The 12,500-nt window shown below is 46.7% G+C and overlaps 1 protein-coding gene across 3 annotated transcripts in view; it reads right to left on the bottom strand.

Annotated features, from left to right (window-relative positions):
• Positions 1–9,131: 9,131 nt before the first annotated feature.
• The window catches only part of LOC144532325 (SERTA domain-containing protein 2-like), a 10,771-nt gene continuing 7,402 nt past the window's right edge, over positions 9,132–12,500 (bottom strand). For 2 of the 3 annotated variants that reach the window (XM_078273023.1, XM_078273039.1), the window contains 2 exons: positions 11,798–11,902; positions 9,132–10,922 (listed from right to left, as the gene is read on the bottom strand). In XM_078273023.1, coding sequence (XP_078129149.1) covers positions 10,148–10,922; positions 11,798–11,902 — 880 coding nt within the window. In that variant the 3' untranslated portion in view covers positions 9,132–10,147. Of the gene's footprint in view, positions 10,923–11,797; positions 11,903–12,500 lie in introns of those variants that run through there. The other variant, XM_078273031.1, reaches the window with a different exon arrangement.

Raw genomic sequence — 12,500 nt, 5'->3', positions numbered from 1 at the left:
CTTGACGCCGTTGGGGATCTACTTCAGTGCCTGTGCTTTGTTGTGATGCGGAGTACCGCCAACAGCCGACTTCGGGTCTGATGACGCGTCGTGAAAACCCTCTGTGTGTGTGGAAGCACCAGAGACACAAAATAACACCCCAAATCCCAGAAAAAGTGATCTTTTCGTAATAGGGCACTTTAAAGTGAACCAGCAGCATGTTCGAACTGCAGGCTGACCTCATGATATGGCGTATGTATGACACGCCAATTCGTATGCCGTTATTGGCGTGTTATCAAGACGCATACTCGCTTTTTAGCGTGTCTATCAATGCCGTTTGGCCTCCATTCACTTACATTACCGCCGTAGCGAGTAGTATGAAAGAGGCGAAAATCTGCATAAGATGGATGGGTCAAACAACACCGGAGACCGGGCTCGTGTCCCGCGCTTTCTTCTCTTCTGTTTACGTCCGCTGTATACAGCGTAGACATACACGCGGATAGCTGAAAATGCGTACAGATAACACGCCACTTGGCTTTAGGAAAGTTGGCGTGTATGTTTACGCAAAGTCATGTTGTGATCTTTTAAAAAACACGGATCAAACAATCCAACTTTACGGGAAACGAGAGAATAAAACTGCCACAAAAACCACCAAAAATCGTGGCAGATTAGAGAGTCAGTCGGTGCGTTTACACGCAGTTTAAAAATCGGAGTTCTCATAACCCGCTTAACGGAGGTAGAGAACTCCTTCAGTAACCGGGGGATTCGTCCATGTATACACCTTAAAGGACCACGCCGACTTATTGGGACTTTGTCTTATTCCCCGTCTCCCCCAGAGTTAGATAAGTCCAGACATACCCTTCTCATCTCCGTGCTAGCCTAGCTTAGCACAGATCCTGGAGGTAACTGGCTCCATCTAGCCTAGCTTAGCACAGATCCTGGAGGTAACCGGCTCCATCTAGCCTAGCTTAGCACAGATCCTGGAGGTAACTGGCTCCATCTAGCCTAGCTTAGCACAGATCCTGGAGGTAACCAGCTCCATCTAGCCTAGCTTAGCACAGATCCTGGAGGTAACCGGCTCCATCTAGCCTAGCTTAGCACAGATCCTGGAGGTAACTGGCTCCATCTAGCCTAGCTTAGCACAGATCCTGGAGGTAACTGGCTCCATCTAGCCTAGCTTAGCACAGATCCTGGAGGTAACTGGCTCCATCTAGCCTAGCTTAGCACAGATCCTGGAGGTAACTGGCTCCATCTAGCCTAGCTTAGCACAGATCCTGGAGGTAACCGGCTCCATCTAGCCTAGCTTAGCATAGATCCTGGAGGTAACCGGCTCCATCTAGCCTAGCTTAGCACAGATCCTGGAGGTAACCGGCTCCATCTAGCCTACTGCTCCCAATAAGTGACAAAATACCAACATGTTCCTATTTACATGTTGTGATGTGTAGAGTCACAGCGTGTACAAATAACAAGGTCACATGACACACAGCCATCTTCTAACCGTATACATACTGGGAACTATATTCTCAGAAGGCGAAGCACTGCTACTTCTGCTACTTGGGCGGAGGGATTTGCTCGCAGAACCTGAAAAGCACCGTGGTGAGGAGCAGAGAGTAACAACGGTGCTTTTCAGGTGCTGCGAGCAAATCCCTCCGCCCAAGTAGCAGTGCTTCGCCTTCTGAGAATATAGTTCCCAGTATGTATACGGTTAGAAGATGGCTGTGTCTCATGTGACCTTGTTATTTGTACACGCTGTGACCAAGGGGGTAAGCTTCGCTTCAGAGCTTGAACCTCCTATGGCGCCATGTTGATGCTAACAAGCCATCACCTCCCGTTAGCATCCCATTGACTGCCATTCATTCTGACGTCACTTTGACAGAGAATACCTTTACATCTGAAGCGTTTAAAGACTCTATTTGTCCGTTGTTTATTTCTAAAGAAACACGACAATGTATAAAAGGCTCCATTACCTTGTAGCTCACGTTATGGCTCCGTAGCAGACGTTTTTATAACAATAGGCTAACGATTGGGTCATAACCACGAGACTTCCTGTCTCATAGTAGAGGAGTTACCGTATAGTACAGGAGAAGCTCTCAGGCAGTTTGGACTTCCATCAGCTGTTTAAGTGTAATGACTAATGTTAACTATCATTTTAGTGATCAATAATGAGCCTGTGTCTATGTTATCTCCTTACATATACCTACGCTCTCCGTCTCTGCTAGATTGGGAATGATTGAGATTTCTCTTGGCACAGCTACCAGAAGACTTCCAACTTTCAGACAGGTTGCTCACGTCACATCTACGTCTTCAAGCTCAGTTGGAGGCTGCTCAGTAACGCTCAGCCATCACCGGGAAAGAGCTTCTAATGTCCTTCACTGGTCTCCGTCCAGAGACACAGGAGCTGGTGGTCCATTATATTTACAGTCTACAACAGAGACTATACAAATCAGGTCAACCGAAGACAAAGTGCTGCACGTTGGCAGAGTGCCGCCTACTGTACCGGAGGCGGTAGTTACTCCCGTCATCGCCCCAATCTTCCCCGCTCATGTTTACGGGGAGAACTGGCAGAAACCGGTTACTGCTGTGAATGTAAACGCACTGAATGTGTGGACAGGAACTGTGACGGATTTTCATTACCTCTCGAAAAACTGCTAAATTACGTGTGAAGTCTGGTGACATTTCATAATTTCTTTTAATCAAATCCAAAGAAAAGAACAGAACAAAAGTGTCGTCAGCGTAACCAAACACCATGTCGATGTTAGCAGTAGATGTATGTATCCAAGTAGATGTTTCTGGGGGTCTTTTCGTTGGGATTCATTGATAAAAAGAGCAGAAAAAAAACAGACATACAACAGATATAACAGCTCAACATTCACACGGGATTAGGGCTGGGTACCGTTTGGATTTTTTACAATTCTGATCCCGAACAGATGCTTGAAAAACTGAAAAAATGACATCAAAGATATATTTTTTTAATAGAGTCCAAGCTGTTGAACACCGGGCATCCCTCTGCTTTAAGCTGTCGCATGTTTCAACACATTCGACGTGCTTCCCCCCTTTGCACGTAATCGTTTTGCTGATGTCTGAATGTGAAATACGAAATCCGTGGCTGTAAAATACAGCCACAGATTTCGACAGCTTCCCCTTTAGGCATTTTAAATGCACTACAAGCCAGCTAGCTAACGATAGACTAGCAGAGCAAGTGTAACATGTTGACTAGCGATCACGTGCAGTGAGCGGTTAATCTGCTTTTACGTCCGTTTTGGGGAGCCCAGAGGGAACATATGGCATTTTAAAAGCAGCCTACATTTACGTAAGCTAGCTAACGGTAGACTACAGAGAAAGTGGGACATCTTTTACGTCCGTTTTGGGAGCCCAGAGGGAACATATGTCATTTTAAAAGCAGCCTACATTTACGTTAGCTAGCTAACGGTAGACTACAGAGAAAGTGGGACATCTTTTATGTCCGTTTTGGGGAGCCCAGAGGGAACATATGGCATTTTAAAAGCAGCCTACATTTACGTTAGCTAGCTAACGGTAGACTACGAGAAAGTGGGACATCTTTTACGTCCGTTTTGGGGAGCCCAGAGGGAACATATGGCATTTTAAAAGCAGCCTACATTTACGTTAGCTAGCTAACGGTAGACTACAGAGAAAGTGGGACATCTTTTACGTCTGTTTTGGGCGAGCCCAGAGGGAACATATGTCATTTTAAAAGCAGCCTACATTTACGTTAGCTAGCTAACGGTAGACTACAGAGAAAGTGGGACATCTTTTACGTCCGTTTTGGGGAGCCCAGAGGGAACATATGGCATTTTAAAAGCAGCCTACATTTACGTTAGCTAGCTAACGGTAGACTACAGAGAAAGTGGGACATCTTTTACGTCCGTTTTGGGAGCCCAGAGGGAACATATGCCATTTTAAAAGCAGCCTACATTTACGTTAGCTAGCTAACGGTAGACTACAGAGAAAGTGGGACATCTTTTACGTCCGTTTTGGGGAGCCCAGAGGGAACATATGCCATTTTAAAAGCAGCCTACATTTACGTTAGCTAGCTAACGGTAGACTACAGAGAAAGTGGGACATCGTTTACGTCCGTTTTGGGAGCCCAGAGGGAACATATGGCATTTTAAAAGCAGCCTACATTTACGTTAGCTAGCTAACGGTAGACTACAGAGAAAGTGGGACATCTTTTACGTCCTTTTTGGGGAGCCCAGAGGGAACATATGTCATTTTAAAAGTAGCCTACATTTACGTTAGCTAGCTAACGGTAGACTACAGAGAAAGTGGGACATCTTTTACGTCCGTTTTGGGGAGCCCAGAGGGAACATATGTCATTTTAAAAGTAGCCTACATTTACGTTAGCTAGCTAACGGTAGACTACAGAGAAAGTGGGACATCTTTTACGTCCGTTTCGGAGCGACGGAGGGAAAATATTACACATTAAGTGGAACCGAAATGAGGACCGAAACGATAGAAACCTGTAGAAACGATTCCTACCGGTACCCAACCCTACACGTGGTGTCCCTTTTTTGGAAGACTTTCACATTCTTTGTTGACAAAATGAAACCCATTTTGCAGATTGGATCCTCTGGATTTAAACATAAACAAAACAAGGTTTTACATGATGACTTTTCGGGGAATTAAACTACATTTTGGAACAGCGAGACGTGACTGCGTGATCGAGGTTTTTTTTTAAAAAAGGCACTGCGTTGTTTTTGTTGTTTCAGAAACAACGGAGGGATTTGCTCGCAGAACCTGAAAAGCACCGTGGTGAGGAGCAGAGAGTAACAACGGTGCTTTTCAGGTGCTGCGAGCAAATCCCTCCGCCCAAGTAGCAGTGCTTCGCCTTCTGAGAATATAGTTCCCAGTATGTATACGGTTAGAAGATGGCTGTGTCTCATGTGACCTTGTTATTTGTACACGCTGTGACCAAGGGGGTAAGCTTCGCTTCAGAGCTTGAACCTCCTATGGCGCCATGTTGATGCTAACAAGCCATCACCTCCCGTTAGCATCCCGTTAGCATCCCATTGACTGCCATTCATTCTGACGTCACTTTGACAGAGAATACCTTTACATCTGAAGCGTTTAAAGACTCTATTTGTCCGTTGTTTATTTCTAAAGAAACACGACAATGTATAAAAGGCTCCATTACCTTGTAGCTCACGTTATGGCTCCGTAGCAGACGTTTTTATAACAATAGGCTAACGATTGGGTCATAACCACGAGACTTCCTGTCTCATAGTAGAGGAGTTACCGTATAGTACAGGAGAAGCTCTCAGGCAGTTTGGACTTCCATCAGCTGTTTAAGTGTAATGACTAATGTTAACTATCATTTTAGTGATCAATAATGAGCCTGTGTCTATGTTATCTCCTTACATATACCTACGCTCTCCGTCTCTGCTAGATTGGGAATGATTGAGATTTCTCTTGGCACAGCTACCAGAAGACTTCCAACTTTCAGACAGGTTGCTCACGTCACATCTACGTCTTCAAGCTCAGTTGGAGGCTGCTCAGTAACGCTCAGCCATCACCGGGAAAGAGCTTCTAATATCCTTCACTGGTCTCCGTCCAGAGACACGGGGTCTGCTGGTCCATTATATATACTGTCTACAACAGAGACTATACAAATCCGGTCAACCGAAGACAAAGTGCTGCACGTTGGCAGAGTGCCGCCTACTGTACCGGAGGCGGTAGTTACTCCCGTCATCGCCCCAATCTTCCCCGCTCATGTTTACGGGGAGAACTGGCAGAAACCGGTTACTGCTGTGAATGTAAACGCACTGAATGTGTGGACAGGAACTGTGACGGATTTTCATTACCTCTCGAAAAACTGCTAAATTACGTGTGAAGTCTGGTGACATTTCATAATTTCTTTTAATCAAATCCAAAGAAAAGAACAGAACAAAAGTGTCGTCAGCGTAACCAAACACCATGTCGATGTTAGCAGTAGATGTATGTATCCAAGTAGATGTTTCTGGGGGTCTTTTCGTTGGGATTCATTGATAAAAAGAGCAGAAAAAAAACAGACATACAACAGATATAACAGCTCAACATTCACACGGGATTAGGGCTGGGTACCGTTTGGATTTTTTACAATTCTGATCCCGAACAGATGCTTGAAAAACTGAAAAATGACATCAAAGATATATTTTTTAATAGAGTCCAAGCTGTTGAACACCGGGCATCCCTCTGCTTTAAGCTGTCGCATGTTTCAACACATTCGACGTGCTTCCCCCCTTTGCACGTAATCGTTTTGCTGATGTCTGAATGTGAAATACGAAATCCGTGGCTGTAAAATACAGCCACAGATTTCGACAGCTTCCCTTTAGGCATTTTAAATGCACTACAAGCCAGCTAGCTAACGATAGACTAGCAGAGCAAGTGTAACATGTTGACTAGCGATCACGTGCAGTGAACGGTTAATCTGCTTTTACGTCCGTTTTGGGGAGCCCAGAGGGAACATATGGCATTTTAAAAGCAGCCTACATTTACGTTAGCTAGCTAACGGTAGACTACAGAGAAAGTGGGACATCTTTTACGTCCGTTTTGGGGAGCCCAGAGGGAACATATGTCATTTTAAAAGTAGCCTACATTTACGTTAGCTAGCTAACGGTAGACTACAGAGAAAGTGGGACTTCTTTTACGTCCGTTTTGGGGAACCCAGAGGGAACATATGGCATTTTAAAAGCAGCCTACATTTACGTTAGCTAGCTAACGGTAGACTACAGAGAAAGTGGGACATCTTTTACGTCCTTTTTGGGGAGCCCAGAGGGAAACATATGTCATTTTAAAAGCAGCCTACATTTACGTTAGCTGGCTAACGGTAGACTACAGAGAAAGTGGGACATCTTTTACGTCCGTTTTGGGAGCCCAGAGGGAACATATGGCATTTTAAAAGCAGCCTACATTTACGTTAGCTAGCTAACGGTAGACTACAGAGAAAGTGGGACATCTTTTACGTCCTTTTTGGGGAGCCCAGAGGGAACATATGTCATTTTAAAAGCAGCCTACATTTACGTTAGCTAGCTAACGGTAGACTACAGAGAAAGTGGGACATCGTTTACGTCCGTTTTGGGGAGCCCAGAGGGAAACATATGCCATTTTAAAAGCAGCCTACATTTACGTTAGCTAGCTAACGGTAGACTACAGAGAAAGTGGGACATCTTTTACGTCCGTTTTGGGGAGCCCAGAGGGAACATATGTCATTTTAAAAGTAGCCTACATTTACGTTAGCTAGCTAACGGTAGACTACAGAGAAAGTGGGACATCTTTTACGTCCGTTTCGGAGCGACGGAGGGAAAATATTACACATTAAGTGGAACCGAAATGAGGACCGAAACGATAGAAACCTGTAGAAACGATTCCTACCGGTACCCAACCCTACACGTGGTGTCCCTTTTTTGGAAGACTTTCACATTCTTTGTTGACAAAATGAAACCCATTTTGCAGATTGGATCCTCTGGATTTAAACATAAACAAAACAAGGTTTTACATGATGACTTTTCGGGGAATTAAACTACATTTTGGAACAGCGAGACGTGACTGCGTGATCGAGGTTTTTTTTAAAAAGGCACTGCGTTGTTTTTGTTGTTTCAGAAATGCTGCTGAGATTTCTCATCATTATTGGTAAAAAAAACGTGCACCGACAGCAGAAAAGTCTCTGGAGATTTTAACGTTTTTCTTACAATTCCTCGGACACGCTGTAGAAAACAGAACGCTTCACGCTGGCGTTGTTGAACACGGAGATCACTGGAAGACATTTGGTGCACAACAGACTCCTCCTCTACGTCTGACTGAGGCTACGGTCACACCGATACGTTTTGGTTTTTAAGCTGAATTGGGGGGATGCAGGGGGAATGAGAGGGGGAACACCAGAGCAGGGGGAATGAGAGAGGGAGACACCAGAGCAGGGGGAATGAGAGGGGGGTACACCAGAGCAGGGGGGAATGAGGAGGGGAACACCAGAGCAGGGGGAATGAGGAGGGGAACACCAGAGCAGGGGGAATGAGAGGGGAAACACCAGAGCAGGGGGAATGAGAGGGGGGAGACACCAGAGCAGGGGGAATGAGAGGGGGAACACCAGAGCAGGGGGAATGAGAGGGGGGAACACCAGAGCAGGGGGAATGAGAGGGGGGAAACACCAGAGCAGGGGGAATGAGAGGGGGGAAACACCAGAGCAGGGGGAATGAGAGGGGGGAACGTAGCGATGTAAAGGTAGCCAAACACTGAGCTGTGTGAGGACGTTATTCAAAGCTGCTGGGTGTATTTTTACAAACATTATAAATCTTTGTAATAGAAAAACATCTAACGTGTTGTTCGGTCGTCTGTACGGAAATCAGTTCATTTCAGAATCGCTGCAGGTGACGTAAACACACACACACACACACACACACACACACACACACATATGCACACACACACACACACCTTTACAAGACTGACATTTAAAAATTGCACCGTTAACGAATAGAAAGGCGTCCTGACAGAGCTGGTCTTTGAGGTACGACAGCAGCTTATCGTGGATTAATCTGTGGCTTATTTTGTGGATGAATGGATGAGTTGTTTGGTCTCTTAATGTGGATCAGTGTGTCCACAACTCAATAGAGATATATATATATATATATATATAGTTTAATAAAAGATATAAAACAAAAACTAGCAGATCTTCATATTTGAGAGGCTAAAAACTGACATTTTCTGTTAGTTTTTGCATGAAAAATGACTTTCTTGACTTCATGAGTCATAATAATCGTTGCAGCTGTAATGTGAAATACCGCTTATGTGAGTAAAATAATGTCCTAATAATAATAATAATAATAATAACAATAATTTATGAATGTTTAAACTCTACACACAGCAGCTTGAATCCTCCAGAATTAAACCAGCGTGAAGCGCGATATAACTTTTAAAAAAACTGTACATAAAAAGTCTCCTCTTGGGCGCCCGGTTAGCTCAGTTGGTAGAGCTGGTGCACATTTATAGAGGTTTACTCCTCTAGCTCACCCAGTAAGAGCGGGCGCCCCATGTAGGCTGAGTCCTTTGCAGAGGCGCAGGGTTTGAATCCGACCTGCTGCCCTTTGCTGCGTGTCCTCCCCCGTCTCTCTCCCCTTTCACGTCTATCCACTTTCAAAATAAAAGGGAAAAGCCCGAAAAAAACAAAGTCTCTTTAATCAGTCCCTCCAGAAAAACGTGATACGCATCACGATGATGATGTCATAATCCCCGCATTTTCGTTGCAAAAAAGTCCCAAATATCTTTTTTACTTCACACAAGAGCAGCCGTTTTCCCTGTTACCATGGGAACGTTATGAAGTGACGTGACGTCTAAAAGCTGTAAACCCCGCGATGAAGCCACGATGAAACTGCAGTTTTTGCAAGTTCCCGCCATCTCATCGCATAAATATCCCACATATTCCATCACAGTTTTTAAGAAAATGTGACGTATAATTAAGGATTTTAGCCCAAAACAATCACAAAAAAACTTTTGGGCGCCCGGTTAGCTCAGTTGGTAGAGCTGGTGCACACATATAGAGGTTTACTCCTCGACACAGCAGGCCGGGGGTTCGACTCCGACCTGCGAACCTTTGCTGCATGTTATACCCCCTCTCTCTCTCTCTCTGTCTCTCTCTCTCTCTCCCTCTCTGTCTCTCTCTCTCTCTCCCTCTCTCTCTCTCTCTCTCTCTCTCTCTCTCTCTCTCTCTCTCTCTCTCTCTCTCTCTCTCTCTCTCTCTCTCTCTCTCTCTCTCTCTCTCCCTCTCTCTCTCTCTCTCTCTCTCTCTCTCTCTCTCTCTCTGTCTCTCTCTCTCTCTCTCTCTCTCTCTCTCTGTCTCTCTCTCTCTCTCTCTCTCTCTCTCTCTCTCTGTCTCTCTCTCTCTCTCTCTCTCTCTCTCTCTCTCTCTCTCTCTCTCTCTCTCTCTCTCTCTCTCTCTCTCTCTCTCTCTCTCTCTCTCTCTCTCTCTCTCTCCCTCTCTCTCTCTCTCTCTCTCTCTCTCTCTCCCTCTCTCTCCCCCTCTCTGTCTGTCTGTCTGTCTCTCTCTCTCTCTCTCTCTCTCCCTCTCTCTCCCCCTCTCTGTCTGTCTGTCTGTCTCTCTCTCTCTCATGTCCTCAGCTGTCCTGTTGAAGAAAGGCCTAAAAATGTCCAAAAACATAATGTTTATATCGTCTGTGTCTCAGCTGCCGACCAGAACCTCCATGATCTGGTCGAGCTCGGCCAGGTCCATTTTGAACGGCTGTGTCTGGGTGCCGGGCCGGGCGCCGAGGTCGTACATGGACGTGTCGATGTCCGTGAAGAGGACGTCGTCCAGGGCGAAGTCCGTCAGGAAGGAGCCGGCCGGGGATGGAGCCGGCGGAAGAAGAGGGGGCGGAGCTTTCTCCTGAAGGCCACGCTCCTCCTCCTTCACGCCGCTGTCACGCCTCAGAGACGGCGCCCGCGGCGAGGACGGACAGAGCTCCTCGATCTCCTCCAGGGCGGAGGAGAAGCTGTCTTTGGGCGGCGGCGAGGGCGGCCTCGGGGAGGAGGCGGGCTGCGGCGAAGGAGCGAAGAACACGGGCAGGTCGTCCTCTAACAGCGAGGCGGGCGTCAGCGGCGAGGAGAGGAGGCTGAAGGAGGACGGAGGCGTTGGCGGGCGGAAGCTTTCGTCCTCGTTGGTGGAGGTGGCGTTGGCCACGGGGGGTGTGGCGGAGAAGAAGAAGAGCGCGGCTGTGGCGTCTGCGTCGGCGCCTCCGTGCTGTCTGAGGTCGGCGTGGAGGCGGCGGACGATGTTGTTGATGAGGACGCGGCGCTGAAGGCCGAGGTCGGCGCCCGTGCGAGGGCCATACAGCTTGCCGAGAGACACGTTGAGGAGCGTCTGGCACCGAAGGGCGGAAGACAGGACGCCGCCGTCGGCCGCCAGCAGATCCTCGTCATCGACCAGTTTCCTCTTCACCCCGAAACCCAACATGGATCTGGAGAGAAGAGACAGAGACAGCTCAGACAGAGACACTAACACACACACACACACACACACACATACATACAGAGACACACACACACACACACACACACACACACATATACAGAGACACACAGACACACACACACACACACACACACTCACACATACATACAGAGACACACACACACATACAGAGACACACACATACAGATACACACACAGACACATACATACAGAGACACACACACACACACACACACACACACACACACACACACACACACACACACACACACACACAGAGACACACACACACACACAGACACATACATACAGAGACACACACACACACACACACACAGAGACACTCACACACACACACACACACACACAGACACATACATACAGAGACACACACACACACACACACATACAGAGACACACACATACAGAGACACACACACACACACATACAGACACACACACACACACAGACACATACATACAGAGACACACACACACACACACACATACATACAGAGACACACACACATACATACAGAGACAAACACACAGACACACACACACACACACACACACACACACACACACTCACTGTTTATCAGAATAGCTGCTCATTCATTTAATAGTTAGGAGTTTGACATATGAACCGAAACATGAAAAGTGATGCTGAGAAATAAGGAAACAAGCCGCATGTAAAGTGGGTGTGATGGATGAGTCACAGGTTTCTCTGGAAGCTCAGCAGCTTCCTCACAAACTGATGACGTGTGTGTGTGTCTGTTTGTCTGTCTGTGTGTGTGTGTGTGTGTGTGTGTGTGTGTGTGTGTCTGTTTGTGTGTGTGTGTGTGTTGACAGTCAGCTGACCTGCTCCCATGTGAGCTGCAGTCAGCTGACTGGGTGGGACTCGGGCCGACACCTTCTGACTTCCTGAACACAGGAAACAGGCGACTTCCGTCTGACGACCAAACACTGAACACACACACACACACACACACACACACACACACACACGAAAAGTCACTTGATGTAAGGTCGGCATTAGGGACCTAAACTTCCCCTCTAACAAAAAAAACAATCAGTCTTGCTGTTTCAATTTCTACAAACGTTCAATAAAGTCCTACATTTCTGTTTTTTTCCAACCTGTTTCCACCCTGTTGTCCATGCATCGGTGTCTAAGTGACTAATGTCAACACAAGTATATGAAACTGGTCCAGTATTGAGTGTGAACTCTGACCAACCGGCAGCTATTTCACAGGAGAGAGAGAGAGAGAGAGAAAAAAGAGACGAGCGACATTCAGCTGTTACACTAACTCCCGGACAGTTCGGTGCTTGGGTTTTTTTTTTTTTTTTTGTGGCAGCGGGGGATTTGAACCAGTGACCTCTCCATGACTTGGCCAACAGGCGGCCAAACGTGCCGAAAGAAACTGAATTAAGCAGCACACACTTTAAAGCTGTGTGGGGGCCCTGAGAGGGGCCATCTGCTCCGTCACCACGTCTTGGGGGGGGGGTGGAGGGAGAGAGAGAGAGACAGAGAGAGAGTGTGTGTGTATGAGAGTGTGTACCTGTG

This window comes from Sander vitreus, chromosome 2, assembly GCF_031162955.1.
Source record: "Sander vitreus isolate 19-12246 chromosome 2, sanVit1, whole genome shotgun sequence".
Classification (NCBI taxonomy): Eukaryota; Metazoa; Chordata; class Actinopteri; order Perciformes; family Percidae; genus Sander; species Sander vitreus.
Note: the sequence above shows the minus strand (reverse complement) of the source record. Positions and strands in the feature narration are given on the sequence as shown.